The sequence below is a fragment of the Microcaecilia unicolor genome, chromosome 8, assembly GCF_901765095.1.
Source record: "Microcaecilia unicolor chromosome 8, aMicUni1.1, whole genome shotgun sequence".
NCBI classification, from domain to species: domain Eukaryota; kingdom Metazoa; phylum Chordata; class Amphibia; order Gymnophiona; family Siphonopidae; genus Microcaecilia; species Microcaecilia unicolor.
In genome coordinates this window covers 164,261,062-164,288,504 of record NC_044038.1, presented here as the reverse complement: position 1 = coordinate 164,288,504, position 27,443 = coordinate 164,261,062, and the positions used below count along the sequence as shown (strand labels likewise).

Below are 27,443 nucleotides of genomic sequence, written 5' to 3'. Positions count from 1 at the left end.
CCCAGGCCCTGAAGGGCTTAAAATCTAGGTTTGAACCTGAGATAATGGAGGGTTAAGGGACTTGCACAAGGAACAATAGTAAGATTTGAACCTGTTGCCCTAGTTCTCATCCCACTACTTGAAACAAAGCTACTTCTCTTTAACACTACCTGTTACAATTACAACCATCTAGACTTTCCCTCTTTGCTTATGCTGGACATTTTGAGGACAGCAACCCTTCTATCCATCAATAGCACTCATTTCCCTAACAAACATAAGATAATAAACCAATGGCTAGGAGCACTGTATCAAAGAACATTCAGGACAAGTGTTTGAGAATTTTATTCAACAGCTGTAAAAAGTAGCACCTTCCCTCTATGCCTGGCAGCTGCTACTTCCAAAAAGAATTGCAGCTTACATAAAGAAATGCCTTTTATTTAACAAAGTCTAGGGAGATGACCATCTCTCCAAAGCGTACCAATCACCAATTTTTTTTTTTTTTTTTGGAAAATCACATTTTCCCAAGAACTAAAAAGAAATAAAAATCACCTACAAGAAGAGATCAACTTTACATTCCCCACCAACTCCAATCAACAAAATCTCTTTGTTGTTGCCTTGACTGTAGCAAAGGAGAATCTAAATGTGGAGCAACTTGTAAAGTTTCTGGATACTAAATAAAAAGTTGTCCATCCAAATCAGGCTGGCTGTTCACATATCCATTTCAAACTGAGAATCATCACCTATCAGAAAGGAGGAAAAGTTAAGAATTAAAAATTAGGAAGCACCTTGTCCGATTTCCTGTCTTATACTTTTAACATAAACTAACCACACCTTAACAAAAAGCAAGGGGCCAATTTTCAAAGGGTTTAAACTCCTAATCAAGTTAGGATCCTACACTGGCCTCTCTGGCAATTTAAGATGGCTCAGTTCTTAAATTTATGCTCAGGATTGAGGAAATGGGCACATAAGAGGTCAGAAAAAAATAGAAGATAGACAATTATAAAACAGGAGGCACAAGGAAAAATAATTCTATGCATACACAACGCTGAGCTCCATATTACGAGAACGACCTGGAAAAAGACTTTACAGCCACTGTGGAGAAAACACATTGAAGCACTCAGCGCAGTGGACCGAAGCAGCCATAAGAAGCAAATAGAACATTAACTATCAGTCAAACATGAATATAAAAGAAAACTAGGAGTATCCTGTACAGGCCCCGGTTGTTGAACCTTAAAAAGGATAAAGCAGAATTAGAAGACGTAGAATGTAACATTTCTTCTGTTCTGTATGAAATACTTCCATAAGATACGCCCGAGTCTGTCCCCCATTTGGGCTTCATATTATCACCTCATTGTCTAGAACATTCCTCTCTCTAACAAACGTTCAATGTTTGTGCATCATTTACCCAAGATATATGCATATATACTCTGGTCGCTTTATAATCCTGCCTTCTAAATTAATTCTGCACATTTAGAGGGGATTTGATTACCCGATTCAATATTCCAGAACAAATGTTATGTCAATATTTGCATATTTATTCTTCCAGACAATGCAACTTACATCGTTAATGTCTCCTCCCTTGCACTTTGCCCAGCCCCTTAGGCCACACAGTGGGAGAAATTTTTTTTTTAATTCTTCAATAAGCCAGTTTAGTTTTTGATGAACCAGTGCACGTGTCACACAGACAGGGCAGGTAGGTTACACTCCTTACTGAGCAGGGCCCATGTTGGCAAAGTAACTCCTTATTTTGGGGGCTAATAAATTACTGGAAAGGTAAAAACAGGCTGCTCACATATTTTACATTCAAGTTTTCCTGAGTGTGAATCTAAATAGATTGGAAAACTGATTGCTGCTAGCTTTTAGTACCATGTTTGCATATTCTGAAATGCATGCAGGGTAGAACCACCACCCTTGAAATGTCTGTCACCCAAGCAGACTTGCTAAGCACTGCGCATATAACCCTATCTAGCTGCAAAGCATAAACAGGCATCACACTACCATCACATGCTCATGCCATGGCCTATTTTGAGAAATTCCTTGCACTAGCATAGTCTCAACCAGCAGCCATGCGTGGGGTCCAGTTGTCACCATGATAAGTGTTCTGTCTCATGTTGTATGTGCTATTTGTAGAAGTACAAGTCTGAGCATCTCACAGCTTAGAAAGTGTCTAAACAAGACCTGTCCACTGGGAACAGCACCACTGTTTTCCAAATGTGTGTTAGGTTAACAAGTTGAACATCTGTTAAGAATTAAAGAGAGACAACAAGGGATCAATGTGATAAATAAGTTATGCAGTGTGTTAAAATGGAGAAAATGCAATAGATGTTAGACAGTTGTTGCTGTGTCGCATTCTTTAATTTTTTTTTATTTTTACATACTTCAGGAATGCTCTTGAAACAAACGAGTTGCACACTGTCACTTGAAGGCACAAAGAGGCCGCTTCATAGGCTCGTTTCAGTGAGCCCTCTAGCTTCCTATCCTATACGTCCTTTAGGGCAATAACCCTCTTCCACTGGCAAGGTGGTCTTCTTAGTCATTGCCATAACGAAGGAGCCCACCCTGGGAAGCTGCAATGTATTTTTCTCCTCCAGAACTAATGAGGTAAGCCATGGCATGTCCCACTCTCAGCCCCGTATCCGGTGAGACCCATTCTGCTGTAATCAGGTCCTGAATGTCTGGATGCATCAGGAAGGCCTTAGAAAGGCCTCTAAGCCCCCTAATGCAAGGTGACAAAGACAGAACTCCTAACGCTGAAGAAGGCTCCTCAATTGAAAGCATTGCCAGTGCCTCAGAAATAAGAGTACTGAACTCCTCTTTATGAAACCACCTTAGTACTCCTCAAGAGGGAGCTCTAGATTCTAACAGCTCCTTCAATGATGGCTCTTCTGAACAGACCAAGGCTACATCAGATAAGAAGCAGAGAGGTCTAAATGACATCTTTTAGGAGCCATGGGGCAGCAGGGCAAGAAACTGAAGCACCCTGCAGCAACTCTGACTGTCCCTGCTTCAGTAAATAGACCTGGTGTAAGAGCAATATAAACTCCAGAGAAAACAAAAATTCCGATGCAGCTGAATGCTCTGTCGGGCCTTGAGTCCGTAAAATGGTGGGCATTCTCCACACAGGGTCAGCTAGAGGCTGCTCCTCACTGCTAGTCGGCCCCAACACAATGGCGCCCGTTCCTACACTCTCCTGCATCAAACTGCACACCAGCTCTGCTGGAGAGCCAGAAGACCCCAGCTTATTTGGATACTGCGCCGATCCAAAGATGTGCTGCCGCTGACCATTTCCTTTGCATCCCATGGGATTCCTGGTTTGCACGCACTGCTATGCCCCGATGCTGGCAGGTGAGTCCCACAGCGGGAACACTGCTTAACTGCCTCTGCGGGAGTCGCACCCCAACTGTCACCAGCGCAGCACAAAGTGTCAGGATCCCTCCACTGCACTAAGCAGAACTTGCAGCCCTCCAAGTGGTTCTGGGTCAAACTTTAGTCCAACTTATCACTGCTAGCTGTTTCCCCCCAAACATTCCAAGCTCACAGTCCACAAGTCTTACCACAGATGAGAAAGGCTCAGGACTGATACTCTGTCCCATGCTCTCCAGCAAATCTCTTTTTTTTAAGGTTGTTATTCTGGAAAAGGAAAGTTCCATAGGAAACAGGGGAGAGGTGAAAAGAGGGACGAAGTAAATTCACAGGATACCAAAGGTAGGGATCTGCAGACCTCCAGATATGACTCTGCAGACTCAAGCCATCCGCAAAGCTCAACTGGTGACTAATTGACCAATTGAATGAGGAGCAAATCACTCCCAATCTAAAGCTGAAAACTGTGTCCATCCACCTGCTGGAGATAGAAAACACTGAGTTGCTGGACTGGATGCCAAGAGATATGTCTGAGCTTAGTTTTCAGTTCTCTATTTCCACCTGCTGGTTGATGAACACAACTATCCTACAGGTTCTGGAATAGTGGGAAGCTATGTAATGGAATTTTTGTTTTTATTAAATCAGTAAACAAACAAAAGAAGTGATAAAATTGGCTTAAAGAACAGAGAAATCACAGCCTGCTACTCAGTACATACATTTGAGCCAGTCTACAGTAATTAAAGCTGTTGCCAATCCTATTGAGCTCCAGAGTCCCCAAATCCCTCTCTAAATCTGCCGGTAATACCATCTTTCAAAATCTTAAGTCCTCAATTTTTCCACTACAGGAAAATTAAAACATGAATAGTAAAGGATCACAGATTTAATAGAACATGCAGATGCTTTCTTTGTCCCTGGTGAACTCACAATCTAACCCTTCTGTTTACTAAACCATGCTAGCGGCTGCCGGGTGCTAATGCCGACTCAGCCCATTCACTTTGAATGGGCTGTGTCGGCATTGCTGCGTGGCTTAGTAAACAAGAGGGGGGGAAGTTTGGGGCAGTGGAGGGTTAAGTGACTTGCCCACTGAAAGATTTTCAGTGTCTAAAGTTTGTTTTACATATGGGAAAAACCTTTCATAATAAATGGACAGTGGTCTACGCATGTATAAGTACCTGTGACCACTCAATGGCAAATGCTTACAAATAACATAGCAGTTGACCTGTACGGGCCCATCCAGTCTGCCCAACAAGACAAACTCATTACATAATGCACCGGGCAGAGTGCCACCACTATGAGGTGGTGCCAGAGAGGAGGAGAGGGTGCTAGTCCCTCCTCTTTCTAAGGTACAAGAGAGGGGGTTGAGTTGGTGGATCCCTCCACCACTAGCCCACCAGGGAAAGCTTTGCAGTGGGGGGAGGATCAAGTCGGGCCCCCTGTCGCGGGTCACACTGAACCTGCGGCAGGGGGAGGGGAGAGTGAGGACAGAGGTCTCACTAGACTATCAGGCTGTTTTTTGGGGGTTTTTTTAACATGCGGGGTCCAGGGGTTCACTGGACCCCTGGGGCTGACTTGTCAGAACAAGGGGGAGGTTCTCTCCTTAACTCAGCTCTGAGCTGGCATAGGGTTAAGGCGGTAGAAGCACCGCTGATCCAGAGCGTAGTTTTCTGATCATGGGATTGGGGGTGGGGGGGGGGGGGGAGATACCAATGAGCTCATTTAAATGTAATGTAAATGAACCCTGCGGTATTCCCTGGCGTGCTTGTTGTTTGCTGCGCTAGAGCCCTCTGATCATTCTGCGCAGGGAAGTACAGGCCCTAATTTGACGCTAGTGGCCTCTAGCCCCCGCATTTACCTTTGACCATCTCCCTCACTGCAAAGAAAGCAACCGAGTCACAAAAAGAAGCAGATTAGCATCTGTACCCATCACCTACCCCCAAGTCAGTCAAGTTTTCAGGATACTTGCACTTAATACTCATGAGACACATCTGCACGCAATGGAAGCAATCCATGCAAATCTCTCTCATGTACATTCATTGTGGATATCCTGAAAACCCAACTAGCTGGATCCTCTAGGAAAGGTTTGGAAATTGGAGTAGGGATTTAAGGCTGTGGGCTCTCATTGCAGGGGAAGTGCGTTTGATTTCCACTGCGATTATTTCTCAAGCCATTATTAAGATGGACTTGGGAAAATCCACTGCTTATTTATAGGATAAGCAGCATAAAATGTTCCAGGATCTTGCCAGGTACTTGTTGACCTGCATTGGTCACTGTTGGAAACAGGATACTGGGTTGATGAACCTTTGCTCTGCCCAATTTGGGAATGCTAAGTGCTTTGAAAATGAGCTCCCAAGTGTTGTAGCTCCAACACTGTGCGCTTGAGAAGACAGGCTGAACTGTTCTGAATTATTCTTTATCATTGCAGTGGATTACGGTTTATGGCTTATTTAAACTTTCTATATCGCCCAAACTAACTAGTAAAACTGAGCGGTGTACAAATAAAATTAGAAATCAAAAGGTAGAAAAGAACTACAATATGTGATAATACAGAAAACACACACGCAAGAAAAAAAAAAGGAAAGAGCAGATCCAAAACCATAGCATGAATGAAAGAAGGAAAAAAATGACATCAACAAGAGACTGAATATTGCAGGAATGCTGTATTATTCCCACAGACTGGTAACATATCCCTGATGCAGCCCTATATGTTGGGATGAAATGTGGCCATACCAGGTTGTGATTTCTAGTTTGCCTCCAAGTGTTGTAGTGTTACTATGTGGTTGTCCCCTCTCCTCACCTGCATGCACTGCTTTTTCTTGGTTCTCATTTGTGCATTTTTCCCCCCTTGCCCTCTCTCCAGCCTTAAATTCACTCTTCCTCCACAGCTTCTTTTCTGCCCTCCTCTTCCAGTCTCACTGGCTACAGAAGCAAATTCTCCAGCAGCAAGGGGGCTGTTTTAGGTAGGCAAACTGGAAACTTTTCCCTGCTCACGGTTAGGAAGTTAAGGGTAGCCCACACTGATAAGGTTGAGTTATTTTATCACAATGAGACCCTGTGATAAAATAACCCGACTTAACACCTACTTAAGAAATTACATCATACAAGAGGGCCAGCTAGTAGCCTTATCTGTGAACAAGAGAAGTTTAGCAATATTAGAGTTTGGACAGTATGGGGCCTACAGATATAGTAGGATTATATGGCAGTTTTCCTTGTATTTACTACTTCTAAAATTTGCTTATTTTTCTTTTCAGTCCATTTACTTAAGTACACATATTGATATATACCTGTAATTATTTTCATACTGCATTGTGTGAGCCTAGTAAGAAGTCATATAAAAAAAAAATCAGGATATGATACTACCTTCCAATTATTCAAAGTTCTTTGATAATGCTCAAGAGCAAACCTTTGACAATGGAAAGAAGTTCTACAACTATGGAATCATAATATGGAACTCCAAGAGGCCAGACTCGGGAACAATGTCCAAGAATATTATTTCACAGAAAAGCAGGTGGATGGCCAGAACGCTCTCTCCTGGGGATGACAGAAAAAACTAATGAACAAGCAGAGAATTTCCAATGGCAAAAGAATGGAAATGAAGCACTAAGTTAACTTGTACAGAAGAGCCGGCAATAGTGGTACTTTGAAAGGTTGGGTGAGGGGCAGAGGGGAAGGGAATTGGGTTCCATATGAAACTTTGTATATACATTTACCAAAGTAAAAATTTGCTGCTGGGCAGGCTGGGCGGGTCATTTTGGTTTTATCTCGTCTTCCTATAATACTGTACTTCTTTACACACCCAATTTGAGGTTTGCTAAAGGACATACTCGCAGCCTTTATCTACTAATTAACTGTCAGGGTCTGGTAAACAAAACGGCTGCCCCTGGATCCTGGAAAGCATGTGTGTTCTCAGATTAGCAACTGACCCAGAGGAAATTCCTGATCAAATTATCTATATGTGCAAGAACCTAAGAATGCCCTTGTCTTGGGATTGCCATTTGCAGCCAGCAGTTTTGAAGCCAGTTATATTGCTTGTGTATTATTGAAAAATGTGCATCCAAAAGATTCACCAAACTTGATGAGCAAAGCCTACTGCAAAGCTTTGCAGCAGAGGACTCGACAATTTGAGCAAAAAGGCACAGGGGGTGATGAGCACTGTGTGGGGAAAGAATAGGAAGTGACCAGAAGCAACGGGGCACCAGAGATAGGTCTTTTCACCTGAGGTTTCTTTTTCTGCCTCCACTTGCTCTTTCAGATCCTCTAATTTGGATACAGAGGATTGGTGCCCTAAAGTGACTCCTGGGATCTCAGGAAGATAGCAAGGAGGGGTTCTGGCGATGGGGGAATTTCTGCATTCCAAGAGGAACTTGCGGTCATAGATTATTCTTGTACCTGCAAATAAACAACAGGCAATATTAATTCAAATTCACACAGCCCACTTCAATGTCATATTGATTCTATTTCTAATATTTCTAATAAAATGCTGGACTAGAGGCAATGCGAATTAAAAAAAAATTACAAGACCAACATAATATAAACTAAATACTGCAGCCCTGTTTCACTTGAAATAAGCAAAAGGCTCAACAACTGCTCTTTTTCTAACGCTTCTAGGACAGGGCCGGTCTTAGGGCGAGGCGACCGCATAGGGCCCCACGCTCAAGGGAGCCCCGTGCCCTGAAGTCGCCCCGCCCCAACCGCTGCTCCCACCTGACGGTCAGACCGCTGCCCTGCTCCCACCCTGTCCTGTCTTTTAAAAAAAAATTTGTCAAGCGCCGGAGTGGCAGGCAGTGCCTTGCGTCTGCCCTCCCTGCTAGTAAAAATCTCCTCAAAGTCGTCGGGCCTTCCCACATTGAGTCCCACCCTCCTCTGAGGTAACATCCTATTACCGCGAGGGTGGGCGGGACTCAGTGTGGGAAGGCCCGACGCCGCCGAGGAGATTTTTACTAGCAGGGAGGGCAGACGCGAGGCGCTGCCCTGCCACACTCCGGCGCGGCAGAGGAATGTTCTTGCCGTCTTGGACAGCTTGTGCTGGCTGCTGCTGCTGGCAAAGAAATGAGGTTTGTTGGACCAGGTTGGGGAAGGATGAAGGAGAAGTGCTGCACACGTGGGTGGGAGGGAGGGTGGGGGAGAAGAGGAAAAATGCTGTAATCATAGGAGGGGTAGCTGGGGGGAGAAGAGCAAGAGCTCTGAGGAGAGGGGTGGCTGGGGGGAGAAGACATACTGGACTCACTCATCAGGGGTTGGCTGAGGGGAGAAGAGCAAGAGGTCTGGGGGCTGAGGGGAGAAGAGGGAAAGTGCTAGACTCATCATGGAGGAGGGATAAGAGAAGAAGAGGGAGAGGTCTTTGGGGGCTGAGGGAAAAAGATAGAAGGTACTGGACATATGAGGGGGGCTGAGAAGGAGAGATGCTGGACCTGTGGAGGAGGGGGCATGAGAGAGAGGAGAGATGTCAGACTATGGATTACGGTGTATCTGTGTTTGTGAAAAAGACATGGCTTTCAGTTGGCATTGACTGTGCAGGATCGACAAACCCTGGAGCTGGGGGCCTTGGAGCTTGGAGGGAGGGGTGGCCGGCCCTGGAGCAAGGGTGGGGCCCCATCACATTGGTCTCCATAGGGCCCCGCACTTGCTAAGACCGGCCCTGCTTCTAGATAAACGTCTTAAAGCAATTCATTGAATTATTCAATTTGAAATCAGGACAGGGGAAAATATCCTCCAAAAAATAACTATTCAGAACAGAAAAAAAACAAAACAAAATTAAAAAACCTGCAAACATTTACAGATCAACTCAGGAAAATTCAACATTTTTCACACATGCTCATACTTAAGAACAGAGGGGCACAGTACTGGTTCTCTGAGATCTGAAGCCTCCTCAAAACAAGGGGGGGGGGGTGGAATACAGTAAAGTTATTTTATTTCTAAGGAACATATGGTGCTGTATAAAAGACCCTCAAAACCAGCTGCAAAATGTTGCAATCTGCCTCTCGTCTGAAAAGCTGCTTAAGGATTGTTGATGGGTGCCCCTTCTCATTAAAAGTTTTTTAATAAATAATAATAATTAAAAAAAAAAAACTAGTTATGAACGGAGAAATAACCATACTGGGTCAGACCAATGGTCCATCTATCCCAGTATCCTGTTTCCAACAGTGGCAATCCAGGTCACAAGTACCTGACAGAAACCCAAAAAGTAGCAACATTCCATGCTACCACCCAAAAAGTAGCCTCTGGTCTGAATGCTTAACTTTCACCTCTGCATTTCTGCCCCATCTTGCTAGTGTTCTCAGCTTCCATTTCACACATTTGATCTTTCCATTTCTGTTCACATTTTGATTTTTTTATATTGTCTGTCCATCCTACATACCAAAATTTGGCTTTCTTGTGTATTTTAAGCATTTTTACGTAGTTGCCAGCTCTCTGGCTAGCTCGTATTTCTCAGTTTCAGCTCTACAAAGCTTTTCTCCTCTTGGCTAGGACAGGTCTAACATGATTTTATATTTATATCATCTACCTAGCATTCCCCATGCGACATGGCCACTTGGATTCTCTATCACATAGGTTCAGTGACAGTCCTATGATCACCAACTAGAATTTCAGTCATCCTACTCTGCAGTGGAAGCAAAAGCTAATAAATTTATGAAGCATTAGGTAAAAGCACATCACAAAAACATCTAGAAACTGCAACAGGAAGCAATCTGAAAATAACTTAGGCTCCAGATTTGCTGCAATCTTGTTTCTATGTATTGGCAAACATGTGCTTAAACGACACACTGATCCCACTTCCTAAGGGTCAGATCTAATAGGCAGACCAAAGGACTCCTGGCAGGCCAGTTCTGAACACTCTTGAAATAAAGAAGGTAGAGTGCTGTTGCAAGGAAAGCCATTTGTGTTGGAGGAAACCATCATCGCTAACTTCACGGGTCAAATCGGGAGCTACGTCCAGTGTTCGCATCATGTCCTTGCGCTGTCAAACCTATATTAAAAACAAGATTTGTTTGGGGGAATAAAACAGGGGAAAAAGGCTGTTCAGCGAGGTGTCAAATCAGAAAAATTACTAAGCGTTTGTTTATAGTCCAGTCCACGGGTGCACAAGAACCACTAAAATTAGAAATTTTTAAACCTATAAAGTACAATTAATGGGGAGACCTAACATATTGAAGTAACTAGCAACTACTTCAATACAAACATTCTATCATAAACATGTGAAGCACAGAAAATGGTGTTAGGACAATTCTATCAACAGGCACCTAGACTTACATGTGCAACTGAAAATTATTGGTGCATATGTACACTAAGTACTAACTGCAAGAGGAGTCTACATGTGGGCGGAGCATGGTAATGTTGTCAAGTGACACACACAACTTATCGAATACTATCAGTTACATACATTGCATAGAGCACTAGCCATTGACTTAGTGTAAGTGGGTGTGCCAAAGTGCTTTACACCAGTGTTCTATACTGCCCTCCAATGGCAGAAGAAAGTAAGTCCACTTATGCTGTCCCCATTATTATGTACACTGGACTTCTGCATAGTCCCTTCAGGATCCCCAGTATTTCAGAGGCGAAAAGCAGTAAACAGAGAAACCAAGTAAAACCTGCATTTTCTATTTTTTCACATCAGCCAGAATGGACTTATACTGTCCTGAGATTGCAGAAGGACGTAACGGCTTAGGTACCCCTTTTCCAAACCCTCTGATTTCTTTTATGTTCGACTCACCAATTTCCACAGTGGACTCTGTCGGCTACCTGGGTGTTGTCCTGGACTCTGCTCTTTCCTTTAATTCTTGGGTCTCCTTGGTTCTTCAGCGTGGCTCTCTCTAAATGTCTGGATTTCTCCATGTTACATACCTTAATTCACGTGTTCGTCATATTCACACTTTGACTACTGCAATGTGGTTTTGCTGGTCTCCCTGCCTCCCAACTTCATAGATTACAGACCCTCCAGAATACTGCCATCTGCTTCCTTTGCGAAGCCCGCAGATTCGATTCCATTACTCCACTCGACCTCCCCTCCACTGCCTCCCTGTGACATTTCGTTAATGGTTCAAAATTCTTTGCATCATGCACAAAGCCCCACCCTCTGGCTCGCCACCCTACCTCTCCTCATTTGTAATCTTCTATACTCCCACCTGCACCCTCTGCTCCCTTGATTCTCACTGCCCAGTTCTCCTTCCCTAAGCAAGCCCATGAAGCTACCGTCACCCAGCTTTTTACTTTTTGGCGCCTAAACTACGGAATGACCTTTCCCCTGTTCCTTGCTCTGAACTCTCATTTTTGCATTTTAAGTCCCTTCTTAAAACCCACTTTTTTCACTCTGGCTTTCAGCTTCTTGCCTCTGGCGACCTAACGGTGGATGCTTGGTTTCCCTGTGAGGAAACAGTGTTTCAAGCTTTGTTGCTGTAAGGTGTTACTGGATGATTGAGTCTGTCCTGCGTATCTTATGTTCCTTTTTCTATTTTATTATTATTTATGTGTTTTGTGAATAGTTGTGACTTTTTATTTAGGTGTGGTGGTATTTATTTAAAAATTTCTAATCAGCCTACAACTAGGCGGAGTACAAAAATAAAACGTACACAATCATAAAATCACATACAAAAGACACTGATCCTGCCCAGTTCATCACAAAGGTATCAATCCTATGCCTTCACAAAGAGGTTTGCAAAACTGTTTGAAACCGTTACACAGTCTTAAATAATCTGGTACAGCATTCCAAAATTTGTGGACCAGCAATCAAAAAAAGATGCTTGCGATATAGCATACCTCACCTTTCAAGTAACAGATTTTTCTGATCGCAAAGCCCTCCGTGGGTGGAATACATTGATGATCTGCTTTAAATACCATGGAACAGACATCAAGTACAACACAGAGTGAATCAATCCTGAAATCTTATACTAAACTCGAGAAGTGATTGGCAGCCAGTGCAAAGACTGAAGAACTGGTGATACATGTTCAAACTGCGGCACCCCAGCCAATAACCTGGCTGCTGTATATTAAACAAAACAACAAACAAACATAGAATTGCCCCCTATATCTTAAGGAAATGTGAGCAACAGGAGAGCAAGGAACAGTGGAAAGATCAGATTGTTACATCTATCCACTGTTCCTTGCTTTCCTGTTGCTCACATTTCCTTAAGATATAGGGAGCAATTCTATGTAACAATCTGGTCTCTGTCCTGAGGGGCCACAGCAAAACAAGCCTATTATACCACACTAGCAGAGCCAAATCCGCCATCACCTGCATGACAACGTTCCATGGTCCAAAGCAGCTCTCTATATGGTACTTCCCAAAAAAAAACAAACAAACATGTGAGCCACATATTCTTCACAGAGAACAAAAAAGGAAGTGCAACTAACCTTACATATTGCATAATATCTATAACTGTTTGCACACACATACTCAAAGGAAGATTTGTTTACTTTGGTGGCACTCAGCAAAGTCATATGAGCAGCAAAATCAATTCAGCTTTTATTTTTCACACCCCACCCGTTGACATATAAAATTGAAGAAACTCATCTTTCATTATGTTGCAACCCATTCTATTACATTTTTGGAAACCGCCACATAAACCCTCCAACAAAAAACACAAACAAATTCATGCCCTGATAAATGGGAATTGGGAGGGTCGATACAGAAAGTCATGTACTAGGGCTCTGTGTTAAAGCTCAAAGCAGGGCTTCCTGGGCCATCATTTGAAATTACACTTGCGAGTCCATCATTTATTTCTAATCAATAGAAATAAAACAAAATAAAACATGGAAAAGAAAATAAGAGTGGAGGAGTGGCCTAGTGGTTAGAGCACCGGTCTTGCAATCCAGAGGTGGCCGGTTCAAATCCCACTGCTGCTCCTTGTGATCTTGGGCAAGTCACTTAACCCTCCATTGCCTCAGGTACAAACTTAGATTGTGAGCCCTCGTGGGACAGAGAAATATCCAGTGTACCTGAATGTAACTCACCTTGAGTTACTACTGAAAAAGGTGTGAGCAAAATCTAAATAAATAATAAAGATACTACCTTTTTTTATTGGACATAATACATTTTTTGATTAGCTTTCGAAGGTAGCCCTTCTTCGTCAGATCAGAAATAAGCAAATGTTGGTAGATGACAGTATATATATGTGAAACATCAAAGCATTCAGTGACAGCCTAACAGGATGAGGGTGGGTTAGGTGAGAGACAGGGGAGAGCTGGGTGGATGAAGGACAGGGAGATATGCATGGAGATATTTATTTCGTATCTCCTTAAAGGCCTTTGCCATTTCTTTCTCTGTGCTTAAAGCACTGTACACAACTTGTGCTTGCTTCAAATTAAAATAATCATCCATAAAAACATTAAATAAAAGCAGAAATAATAATGGAGTCCCACAGTGATTCACTGTTCTACAGTGTCATATGTATTGCAGGACTATTACCTTTTTCTTCAGGACAGTAAGTGCTAGCTTTACTTGCCAAAAATTAAAAATTATGCTGGCGTGACTGAACAAGCAAACAATTCACATGACTGCAATCTGGCACAGCATCCTACAGCTACAGGGCAGCAATTATCTGTTGCTGCTGAAATCTATGCACTGCACCTGAATTCATATTACCACCTAAGCAACCCAGTTTAAGCAAGTGTAGGAAAACACTATAAACTTTCCTGCCAGCACTGAAAATTATATACTTTGGAAGGTAATAAATAGAAATAAATCAAAACATAACTCAATACATCTTTTGATTAGCTTTCGAAGGTAACCCTTCTTCATATCGGAAGAAAGGTTACCTTTGAAAGCTAATCAAAAGATGTATTAAGTTACTCCAATAAAAAAGGTATCATCTTATTTTCCTTTTCTCTGTTTGACTTTGTTTCTATTTATTGCTTTTAAAAGTGGACTAACAGCTACCACACCACCAAACTTTGGAAGGAAGGCAGAGAGGGGAGATATGATAGAGATATTTAAATACCTCTGTGGTATAAAAACGCACAGGAGGCAAATCTCTTTCAACTGAACGGAAGCTGTGGAATGAGGGGGCATAAGATGAAGGTGAAGGAGTCAGATTCAGGAGTGATCTAAGGAATGCTTCTTTACAGAAAGGGTGCTAGATGCATGGAGAAGCCTCTCGGTGGAGACGAAGACTACCTGAAATCAAGAAAGTGTGGGACAAGCACATAGGATCTCTCGGGAAGAGATGGCATGGTTGGGCATGACATATGGTCTTAATCTCCCTTCATTCTTCTCTGTTTCTTACCCAATACTCCATTACAAAAAAGTTAACACAAAATGCATGCAACAGATCACACAGAATATGTGCCTAGTACTATAATATTTTGAGTATTTACATAAGACTATAAAATCACTCATGTATAGTCATTTAACTCTCCCCCTCATGGGAGTCTGGAATGCATTTCAAGTTGCATTTCAAACACACTTTAGACAAAGTAAATAGTGAAAAGAAATGCATAAGCTCCCTACACAGTTGAACAGCAAAACCTGGGAAAACTATTGCAAAGCTATTATAAACTCAATTTAGGAAAGGACTACACTGAGAAATTGTTTTAAAGTGAAATTTCCTTGTTATGTAAACAATTCATAACCCTTTATGAATTCACACAAAACCCCCCAAATCTACCCCACAATACATAAAGACATACTGAACTGGAATATGAAATTATATTGTATGTTAAATACATATATACAAAAACACACAGGAACACAGAGAAATAATTCAGAGTACTGTGTGTTTTTAGATTTCACAATCTGGCTGGTGCCTCTTGAGATTCCGAACCAGTACCAACTTGTGCTTCTTAGTGTACAATAGCAGATTTAAAAGAAGGCCAAAATAAAGCTGCAGGATTAACCAGGGCAGCACCAAGGCAGGATCATACTCCTCCAAAAGTGAATGGAACGAAAGCGGAGCCTTGAATAAATGGGAAATATAGCACTGCAGGATATTAAGAATTCCCAGAACAGCCCCCCCCCCCCCCCGGTTTATTAAATTTTAACTTGCAGTACCCATACAATCCACTAGAAAGTTTTCATATGCAATATTAGATCCTGTCTTTCTAGGCTTTGTAATAAATAGTAAAATGGAAACAGCTTTTATTTCTTTAGACAATCAAAACACGCTTGCAGGCATCTTCAAAATCTGATTTCTACAAACTCAAACAGAATAGTCAAATTAGAATCACTTTGGTACATAATTCTGCAACTGGGCGCCTCAAGGCCTAGGTTTAGAAACCCGGTATTAGCACACCTAACGTTTAGGCATCCACAGGTGCATAAGTGTAGCAGGGACATGCATAGCACAGTGGAGTAGCCTAAGGGCTAGTGCAGTTGCTTGAGCTTAATTCCCACTGCAGCTCCTTGCTGGGCAAGTCACAAGCCTCCACTGCCTCGGGTTCAAAATAAGTACCTGTATATAAATATGTAAACCGCTTTGACTGTAATCATAAAAAGGCGGTATATCAAACCCCATCCCCTTTCCCTAGCGGTATTTTGTAAGTCGTGGACATTAAGCAGAAGTCCCACCTACGTGCATACCTCCTTGCATAATTCACGCTATGCGAGTATTTAGAGTACAGCACTTATGCATTTATATGCTAGCATGCTAAGTGTACACCGATGTGCATATATGCTAGTATTTAGCCACACAATGAGCTCATAAATATTAGCACCAAGCCCAGAGACTACTGAAAAATAAGAGTGGACCAGCTGCTCACCACATAAACAGAAGCAGCACTAGGTATTAGAAATTAATATAATTCTGCATAATCTACAAAGTGTTGATTCTAAGATTCCAGACCAATGGCTCTCGGACACGCGTAGCCAGTCAGGTTTTCAGGATACCCACAATAAATATGCAAGGGGTGGGTAGTTCATGCAAATTTATGTTATGAGGACTAGGTTGAGAAACCCTGCTCCAGACCAGTGGTTCTTAAAGCTGTTCTGGGGGAACCATCAGTTGGGTTTTTAGGATATCAGTAAAGTGGTGGGAAAATGTGGGATACAAATGCAACAAATAAATAAATAAATAAATAAATAAATAAATAAATAAATATGCATAAGAGAAATTTGCCTCTAATGGAGGCAAGTAGGCATACCACTCTCATATGCATATTCATTAGTGATATCCTGAAAACTCAACCGCTGGTGGTTCCCCCAGGACAGGTTTGAGAACCACTGCTGTAGACCACAGGGCAGGACATGCTGGTCCTCAGGTGTCACATGCCAGTTAGGTTTTCACAATATCCCCACCGAGTATACACTGCTTCCATCTACACAAACAAATCCAATGCTTATTCCAGTGGTTCCCAAACCTGATCCTGGAGGCACCCCAGCCAGGTTTTTGGGTTAGCCACCATGAATATTCATGAGATATTTGCATTCAGTGGAGGCAGTGCATGCAAATCTCATGAATATTCATGGTGGATATCCTGAAAACCTGACTGGATGGGGTGCCTCCAGGACCAGGTTTGGGAACCAATGGCTTATTCGGTGGGAATATCCTGAAAATCCAACTAGCTTAAAGTACTTGCAAACTGGTGCTGCCTATCCCTGATCTAGAGCCCAACATATTTCCTGAACTTTACAGGCTATTGATGCTTGTCCTATGGTTCATAAATACCAATAGCACAGGTCATGTTAATGTTTACTGACTGGGTGGCTTTTCTCTGTTCAAATAAACGTGCATTTCTTCCATTCTCTAAGATAAAACACTTGTGTTAAAGGGCGACCTACTCTATGTATGAATGGATCTTGTTCTGACCCAATCAATGCTGTGTACTACAAATCTTTCATCCAGCTCTTTGTCAGGACATCTTTGGATTTCTGGGGGAACTTGCTGCTGAAAGAATGACCAACCTTCTGGTAGGTTCTGTTTCACACAATAAACACCACTATCCTCAAGTAGTCTCAGATCACGCATGCTTAATTCTAGAAATGAAGTCTACTGCTCACTATCTTCTAACTATATAAATGAGAGGTGACCGACTCACCCGCAAATGCACAGTAGAGAGCAGCTGTTCTGCGCATGCGCAGCATGTCACAGGTCTCTCCTGACATCAGCTGATCATAACCGCAACACCTACTACTACTTATCATTTCTAAAGCGCTATACTAAATGTACGCAGCACTGTACAGTGACCCTCCTCTCCCCCTGCCCCCCCTCCAGCCTCCCATGTCCAGCGATTCTCCTCTCTCCCCTGCACCCCCTCCAGCCACCCAGGTTGTCCAGCGAATTCTTCATGGCAGGCAGGAAAGATCCCCAGTCTTGCCTGCCTGCCGCTGCCAGCGCTGACTCTCCCCCGATGCCGGATCGCTCTTCAAAATGGAAGCCGAGACTTCAGCAGAAGTCTCGCGAAGCCGCCGCTGGAAGTCTCGGTGGCCATTTTGAAGAGCGATCCGGCAGCGAGGGAGAGTCAGCGCTGGCAGTGGGCAGGCAGGCAAGACTGGGGATCTTTCCTGCCTGCCCTGAAGAATTCGCTGGACAACCTGGGTGGCTGGAGGGGGGGCAGGGGAGAGAGGAGAATAGCTGGATATGGGTGGCTGGAGGGGGGGCAGGGGGGGGGGAGGGTCGCTGGAAGGGGGCAGGGGAGAGAGGAGAGTCGCTGGACATGGGTGGCTGGAGGGGGGACAGGGGAGAGAGGAGGGTCGAAGTATATAAAAGTGTACTGTACACATCCACTCATTTCTTGCTTTGGCTATTACATTTTTCACAACAAAAATGTCGCACATTTTAACGGGCTTTACAGCTTGTTGTATCATAAAATAAGCAAATGGTTAACACAAGTCTTCCCATAATTGAATTTATTTTTTGTATTAGATATTGAGTAGTGGGGGAAAAAAATCACTTTCCTCCTGTTCCTTTGGGATTTCAGTTCAATAAAAACAGAAGCCTGCACATGGCACTATGAGCATACATCTGTATCTATCCAGGCATTTTTTCCATTTATTTCTATGTTCCCTTCAATTCACTTAGCCAGGAGCCATTAGGCAGGGCTCTTTTCAGAACCCTGCAATGCAGGTCTTAACACTGGCTACTAGGTGATGTCATTGCATAACGAGCAGGACTCCCTCCTTAGGGCAGCTGTGAATGCAGGTCCTGAAGCATCTCCTGCTCTGGCTGGTCAGTCTGGGGATCCTGGTCCTCTATATGGCACCCAGTCAGGTCAGCCACCAAAAACTGAAGAAACTAGACCAAAGCAAAACTGATGACTAGAAATAAAAATAAAAAATTGTTGTAGTACCAAATATGCATGAAGTAATCATTAGGCAGGTAAAAAGCAAATAAATTTCAGAATTGTATAGCACTGAAATTCTGCTACATTTTTCCCTTATGCTGCTAATTTCTCAAATTATAAACCTACATTTGTTTTTCTCACATCTGTGTAACATATAAATTACCTTACACGGCTTGGTTTACATTTCACTTTATGCACTAGTGTATCTTTTTTAAGCTCTATGGTTTTATGCCAGTTTCTTTGTGATTTATGTAAGCCACCATGGCAAGCCAATTGCAGACAACTGGATACTCGCCCCATTTCCTAGAATTCCAGCTACGTGATTTGATATTGCAGCAACAGAATGTTCCACCAAGTCTCCTGTTTTCAACAGCTGCTTATGCTGGATGAGACGGTTTTATACTAAGTTATAATTTAAGTGTGCCTTGTACATAAGCACAGCCCACAAATACATGAACATTGGATCACAGTTACCCCTCCAAGATGTTCTTAACTGTACAAAGAACTTGCTTTGAGTTTAGCCACCCATCTATTTATCCTAGCTGACTCTGTACCAGCCATCTTCACCTCGTCTATTTATCTGCATTTGGCCCCTCGGCTACATAGCAAGATGTTTCATTGTATTGAAAGAATAGCATTAACATCATATCTATGCTGTTTGAATGTTCTAATGCATGCTTATTAGGTGTTTCATTGGTATTACACTTACATTGTATTATGCTTCCATGCTGTCTATTACGGTATTGTTTATATCATTTTTCTGTGATATGACTGTTCTGCAGTGCTGTTACATGTGTACATTTCTGATACTGTTTCATGTTAGTCCTATTACTAGGTTTCAATTTTCTGTTTCCAAGTTTACCTCACTGATTGTGTTCATGTTTATATTTTGTCATTTTACTACTGTTATACTGTTAACAAAATTGCAAGATTGATGTTAAATTGTACCTGCTGTACACCGCCTTGGGTGAATCTCTTTATGAAAGCGGTTAATAAATTCCAATAAATAACATAGTAACATAGTAAATGACGGCAGAAAAAGACCTGCATGGTCCATCCAGTCTGCCCAACAAGACAAACTCATATGTGCTACTTTTTGTGTATACCCTACTTTGATTTGTACCTGTCCTCTTCAGGGCACAGACCGTATAAGTCTGCCCAGCACTATCCCCGCCTCCCAACCACCAGCCCCGCCTCCCACCACTGGCTCTGGCACAGACCGTATAAGTCTGCCCAGCACTATCCTCGCCTCCCACCACCGGCTGGCTCTGCCACCCAATCTCGGCTAAGCTCCTTAGGATCCATTCCTTCTGAACAGGATTCCTTTATGTTTATCCCACGTGTGTTTGAATTCTGTTACCGTTTTCATTTCCACCACCTCCCGCGGGAGGGCATTCCAAGCATCCACTACTCTCTCCGTGAAAAAATACTTCCTGACATTTTTCTTGAGTCTGCCCCCCCTTCAATCTCATTTCATGTCCTCTCGTTTTACCGCCTTCGCACCTCCGGAAAAGGTTTGTTTGCGGATTAATACTTTTCAAATATTTGAACGTCTGTATCATATCACCCCTGTTTCTCTTTTCTTCCAGAGTGTACATGTTCAGGTCATCAAGTCTCTCCTCATACGTCTTGTAACGCAAATCCCTTACCATTCTCATAGCTTTTCTTTGCACCGCTTCAATTCTTTTTACATCCTTTGCAAGGCACGGCCTCCAAAACTGAACACAACACTCTAGGTGGGACCTCAACAACGACTTATACAGGGGCATCAACACCTCCTTTCTTCTGCTGGTCACACCTCTCTCTATACAGCCTAACAACCTTCTAGCTACGGCCACCGCCTTGTCACACTGTTTTGTCGCCTTCAGATCCTCAGATACTATCACCCCAAGATCCCTCTCCCCGTCCGTACCTATCAGATTCTCCCCGCCTAACACATACATCTCCCGAGGGTTTCTATTCCCTAAGTGCATCACTTTGCATTTCTTCGCATTGAATTTTAATTGCCAAACCTTAGACCATTCTTCTAGCTTCCTCAGATCCTTTTTCATGTTTTCCATTCCCTCCCGGGTGTCTACTCTGTTGCAGATCTTAATATCATCCGCAAATAGGCAAACTTTACCTTCTAACCCTTCGGCAATGTCACTCACAAATATATTGAACAGAATCGGTCCCAGCACCGATCCCTGAGGCACACCACTACTCACCCTTCCCTCCTCCGAGCGAATTCCATTCACTACCACGGCTTCTGTCCGTCAACCAGTTCCTAATCCAGTTCACCACTTCGGGTCCTATCTTCAGCCCTTCCAGTTTATTTAAGAGCCTCCTGTGGGGAACTGTGTCAAAAGCTTAATAATAAATAAATAATAATAATAAAAAAATAAAAGGTGTGTGTAGGTGGCTGTGCAGAACCAGGCAGGAGGAGCAATGGAAGCCCCTTCAGCAGGTGCTGAACCCACTCAGGAGTCTATGCAGAAAGCCACACAGTACAGCCGCTCACAGATAACTAAGCACATAAGTTCTAGAGCAACCTAAAACCGTGTGATGCAAAAAGCTAATGATATGCTAATTTTGAGTGCACAGAACTTTCATGCCTGTTGTCCAACATAAATATTAGCCTCATAAAAATGTCTTGCCAGGCTGTTTTCTTCTGTGCATAGACTCGTTAGCATATATTTTAATGCAGTGTGTGCCTATGTGTACTGCATGAACTAATTCCAACACTCAGACCCTCTTTGCACTGTGCGGCCAGTAACACACACATACACCCCATGAGAACTGCGTGCCATCATCTCACGCTAGTTTCTGCATTGGCCTTGCAGTCTGTGGCAACGCCACAAGCAAGTTCAAAACTTTTTTTTTGGAGGGGGGGGGGGGGGGGCAGCACTTCCCGACTCCTCATCTTATCCATTGGCTATCCGGATTGTCAGTCTTACAAGTCCATAGAGTTTGAACATGCTTGCTTTACCGCAGAGACGGTGGAGAGAGAGAGGCAGAAGCAGGACAGCTTTACAATACTCAGGTTAACTGAAGGAGGCAGATATATAAGAGGCTTGAAAAGGCCTAGGGGAGGTAAAGTGGCAAAGCAAAGGGCCGGTGGGGAACAGATGGAGAGAGAGAGAGGGGACTGATGAAAGCAAGACATAAAAATGTGAATAGGGGATAATGTTGGAATATTTTTGCAATCCGAATGTTATTGTATTATGTTTTATGGATTTATTTTGATATTTTATTCTTTTATATTTATTAATTTTGATTGTTTTTATGTATTTTTATTAATTCTGTAAACCACTTTGATGCATTTTTGTGTAATGTGGTATACCAAGTCAATAAATCATATCAAAAATTAAATGTACAGCTCCTGTGTGCATGCGCCTAGCAAACCCGACAGTGAAGTACACATTTGTATCTGTTTTCTATACCTTTAAATATAAGCATTTCAATTTTCTTTTAAATTTAGAACACTTATATTTAAATGCAGGAATCAGGTGCCAATTTGTGCTTTCACTTTCGGATTTGCTCGGACTTGCGCACATTTGCTTCTCACTACCATTGCTTAGGGTCCTGCACGGGCTTCCTTCCGCTTCCAAATTATATAAAAACTGGCAGATTTTTGAGAAAGAATCATGAGAAATCCTCTCTTCAAACACCCTAATGCCTGCTCTGAGTTTGTGTTATTTTTATAGTGGTAAGGGCAGCTTTGTTTTGTGCATTCTTCTCTAAGCATTGGGAAGGAATAGGAAATGACCTCATTAACATCTATTTGACTGTATTAGCATGCTATCTGTGATCATCTTTGGTGCACTTGCAGTGGCGTTCCTAGGGGCGCTGACACCCGGGGCGGATCGCTGATGCGTCCCCCCCCCGTACAGCGCGACCCCCCCCCCCCCCGGCGAAAGAACCCCCTCCCCCAGGGTGCACGCCGGTCAGCGTTGTTCGTTTCCATGCTCCCTCTGCCCCGGAACAGGTTACTTCCTGTTCTGGGGCAGAGGGAGCATGGAAACGAACGACGCTGACAGGCGCGCACGCGGCACCCCCCCCCCCCAGCGGCGTGCACCCGGGGCCGACCGCCCCCCCCTTGGTACGCCACTGTGCACTCGTCTCCCACGCTAGAGCCTCTGAGCATTCTGTGTTCACTAACGCAGGAGCTAGTCTGGCGCTAATGGCTTCTAGTGTCTGCACTCACTTCTGATCATTGGCCTGTGGTGCTTAAGTTAGGAAACTATTTTCAGTCAAATTAAATCTCCTTAACAGAGGCTCCTAGATGTAGACCTACTATTTGGTTGCCTAATTTTGGGTACTAAATATGAGTGTCTAGCTTACATACATACAGAAAATAAAGGCAACTAACATGCCTTCCTCCCACCTAAACCAGCCCATTTTTCAACACCTGGTTAAAACAAAGCAAAAACACACACAAAACAAAAACACAAACACAGGTTATCTAAATTTAGAAATTCATTTTTGAGACTCTAGTGTCTGTCTGAAAGTGCTCTCTAAGAACTTCAAGAATAGTAATAAGCCTGCTAAACTTTTATTAGGAAGCAAAGAACCAACATTTACTAAGACCAAACAGACAAGAAAAAACCCCACTACGCATTCCTGTTCTTCAACCAGGCATGATGGTGATACTACAGCAGGAAAACTACAAACTGGAGACAATAGAAATTGTGTACAACAAAGTGATATATAAGCTCCCAGAGGAAGAGCAAAATAAACCGGATATTGAGGCAACGTGCAAGAAGTCACAAGAGGTAACTGAACAGAGGACAGTAAAAGCGTAAACATTGGCAGGATTAAGAAAGCGAAAACAGATTACAGTAAAACTATAATTAAGACATACATATTCAGTATACACTGAGTGGAGAAACAGAACAGGCTGCCAACCAGGGAACACCAGTTCAAATCTCTCATTACTGCTCCTTGTGATTTGGGGCAAAGTCACTTAACCCTCCGTAGCTCGGGTACACGACTATGCCCTCCGGATACAGGGACCAACTTTTCAAAATCATCAGGGGGTGCTAAAACTCAAAATATATTGCTCCTCATTGGACACACACTAAAACTATATGTTCAATACAGGGGGGGGGGGGGGGAAATACCTAATATACTAAAGTATAACACCACAATCTGCTACTCAAAAAGGTGTGTGCGACAATACAAATATACACAACCACCACCCACGAGGTAAAGTCGTGCAAACAGGAGTTCACTTCACCACCACCGTTTCGCTCGTAGCCGATGTAAGTCGCGACCGAGCAGTACTGTAACCTCCCCTAACCTCACTGCACTGGAATGTCTGCAAACTTAAACCTGAATGTCACAGACCGCCGGTGGGTCCCCGACAACACCTGAACAGCTGTCAACACGTAAACGCCAGAGCAACGTTTGAAAGGCCTCGTTTCTCCTATCGGGGAGGTGGCAGCAGGGGAAAGGCGAAATGGGACCTTCCTTTCCCTCCCCCCACCCCCCAAAAAGGGAAAACCCTGGTCACCTACCTCCGGGGGTAGTGGAAAAGAGGGTCCCGCCGGGCGTGCTACTGTAACAGTCCGGCAGCTGCGACAAATCCTTCAGGAAGAAGACTTTGGTGGGGATGGGGCGGCTTTTGCTCTGCTGGCATTTGGTCGTCGACATTTTTCTGCAGCCCGTCCTTCGCTTCGCTTTAAAGTTTCTCGCACGCTCAGTAGCCGCTTGTTTGCTTCGTTTTATTTTTTTTTCCCCCTCTTCTTGAGAGCGAAGTTCAGCTCCGCTCACTCAACCCCACCAGAGCACAAGGCGCTCCACCTCCCCTGGTCCGCCGGACTCGGAGCAGCTGCTGCACGTGCGCCGCCCACACAGCCCGAGCTCGCGCAGGCAACAGCTCTGACAGGGTGCGAGAGGGGGCGGGGTGTGCAGGGATAAACACGGTCTTAACGGGGAGGCAGAAACAGGGTTGTTGGGTTCGGAAGCTATTGCTGATTCAGCGTGATCGTGTTCGCAGAAAACAAGAAGCTTGCAAGCTAACACGTTGCGAACACGACCATTTGCACACAGCACCAGGCTGTGAAAAGAACAGAGCTCTATAAATGACTGCGGTTTGAATCTTAATTTAAAAAGGCAGGCGCTACAGCTTTGTTCATTGACCTAGTTAACAACGCACTGCAAAACTTTTTCCACTTTCCTCGCCCGGCATGCCCAAAAATGCATCTATAAGCCAGTTTCCACAGGTAACACAAGCAGAAACATGGTTTACTTCCAGCGAAAGGAGTTGTGTTAGGAAAAGCAAGTTTACTTATTGTAAACAGGGATTCTCCATGGCCAGGACAAGTCAGTCACATCGAACTGGCATTATCTGAAAGCCCTATGAAGAGATTAGCTCTCAAAGCTAGGGAAGAGCAAGACTTTTTTTTTTTTTTTTCCAAGCCCTTCTGAGCATAGGTAGGCCACCCTCAACAATCATCCCCTTTCATTTCCTAATTTGTCCTCCAGTTATAGGCAGGTTCATTGATGGTACATGGATTTCTGTGGATGACTTACGCTGCTGGCGAGAGAACCCTTTTTACAGGTAATTTCCTTTCCTCAATGGACAAGCTGAATCAGTCACACATGGGTCACTCCCAAGCTGAAGGCGGTGAAGGGGTGTTATGCAGACATGAGTTCACACAGCTTAGGTAAGTACGGTGAAGATGCCTGATGGTTATCAAGGCCAACACAGACCACAAGGAGGCACAACCGGACTGAGGTCTAAAAGAGGTTGTAAGCCAGGACAAGAAAGTTAGGAAAAGGCACCACATATTTATTTGGATTTTGCTTACACCTTTTTTAGTAGTAGCTCAAGGCACTTTACTATGTAGTGTACCTGAATATAACATAGTAAATGACAGCAGATAACGACCTGTACGGTCCATCCAGTCTGCCCAACAAGATAAACTCTGCCCAGCACGCTTCTTGTACTAAGAGTTCTGAAGCTAATGTCGCAGCCCCTTAAAATTTACACTCAAGCCCATCCATATCTATTCAGTCACAATCAGGGCGTAGACCATAGAAGTCTGCCCTGCACCGGTTTCACTTCTCAATTACCGGCATTGCCACCCAATCTCCGCTAAGATTCCATAGATCCATTCCTTCTAAAAAGGATTCCTTTGTGTTTATGCCACACGTTTGCATTCCATTACCGTTTTCATCACCACCTCCTGCATGAGGGCATTCCATATATCCACCACCCTCTCCATGAAAAAATACTTCCCTACATTACTCCTGAGTCTGCCCCACTACAACCTCAATTCATATCCTCTACCGCCTTCCCGTCTCTGGAAAAGGTTTGTTAGCAGATCAATACTTTTCAAATATTTGAACGCCTGGATCATGTCACTCCCATTTCTCCTTTCCTCCAGGGTATACATGTTCAGGTCAGCAAGTCTCTCATATGGTTTGCAACGCAAATCCCATACCATTTTTGTAGGTGAAATCCTACACAGGAATTAGGGGAGTTTGTGTTTCATTTTTGACCAGGAGCATATGGGAAGCAGACATGGTACCTGTAATCTGTTGAAAACCAGCATCACCAGGTGTGTAGGACATGTGTACGTCCTAGCCTGTTTGTGCCTCCTTTGTGTTAATGAAGGCTCATTGGAAGGAGTAGGGTTTTTGGTGGCTGGCAAGTGAGACAAGAGGAGCAATCTTGCTCAAGGGAGCATAGGGACTGATCAAAGCCCTTCATTTTTCCATTGTTGAAGAGTGATGTAAGTTCAGAATCATGGGAGCATGTAACATTACTAAAGTAGAGCACAGGAATTATGCCCTGAGCATTGTCAAACTGGGGCCAGTGCAAGGTCCATTAAGCCCAGTACCATGCTTCCCACATTGCCTGCCTGGTGGGCTTCCCAGCAGAGCACATGCTACTAATCCACAGGGAAGTACTTCTGAGGCTTATTTGAAGGTTACCCTTGTTACAGCATGACACCTGCATTCCTGTTTTCATATCAAGAGTTCATCAGGCTCAGTATCATATGTCACAAGTGTCTGTCAGGACCCATAGGTTAGGTAGATTAACAGACTAACAAGGGGTTAAGCAATGGCTTTTCCCCCTTTAATATACATATCTATGTACACAGACACAATCCATTGCTAATTTGACTCTACTTGTACAATTTCCTAAGCCAAAGGGCAAGGGCATAAACCCACAAAAGGCCTAAAGAAAAATCTTCATCTTTGATGGGTCATGGACAACTGGCAGATACGTCCAGGCACAGGAGATGCCCTTCCATGAGTATTAAGAGGCGGCATGATCACTTTTGGTTATTTCAATGTATAAACCTTATGTATAGAGGTTTAAGATTGCCCAGTGTTGGACTTGGCTTATTGCTAAGGTCCTGGGGGCCAGAGATTTCTAGATAGATGGAAGTAACCTTGGTTCAGCAGTGAAGGATTTTGCCCCAGTTTCAGGGCAGGGAAGGGTGGCAACCTTAGGGCTAGTTTAGGCTATTGCCAGAATCTGGGATCCTGTGGTCTGGAGAGCTGTGGGTGAGCTAAGCTGCATATCTGACAGGAATGCAGGAATCTGGGTAGGTGAGGATGCTCAGCTATGATCTTTACAAAAATGAAAGCCCCGAGACACTAACAATATCAATGTCCAAAGACAGTCAAGCCCCTAAACTAATAAGATATCTACCAAAAAGAACACGCTTGCCTGTAAGTGCTCTATAATTTTGATAAGGGCTCACAGAGAGTTCAGTATAGGCTGTTCCCACAGCCAAGCATAAATTTCAGTGAGTCTAGCCACAATGTGGCTCACTAAAAGGTTCTATACATCATGTTATACTCTCTAAGTGTAGCCCTTGTTCTGTGAAAATACACCTGCTACAATAACCAATACATCAAATTTAGTGAAAGTACATATATATATATTTTTTGGTATT

At 43.5% G+C, this 27,443-nt stretch overlaps 1 protein-coding gene across 1 annotated transcript; it reads right to left on the bottom strand.

Annotated features, from left to right (window-relative positions):
- Window positions 1-487: 487 nt before the first annotated feature.
- On the bottom strand, window positions 488-24,404 carry LOC115476062 (eukaryotic translation initiation factor 4E-binding protein 3-like). Its single transcript, XM_030212191.1, has 3 exons — window positions 24,045-24,404; window positions 7,552-7,725; window positions 488-719 (listed from the first exon to the last, which is right to left on the bottom strand). Exons 1-3 carry the CDS (start codon window positions 24,178-24,180, stop codon window positions 688-690), a joined length of 342 nt encoding a protein of 113 aa, XP_030068051.1. The 5' UTR covers window positions 24,181-24,404; the 3' UTR covers window positions 488-687.
- Between the last annotated feature and the right edge of the window lie 3,039 nt (window positions 24,405-27,443).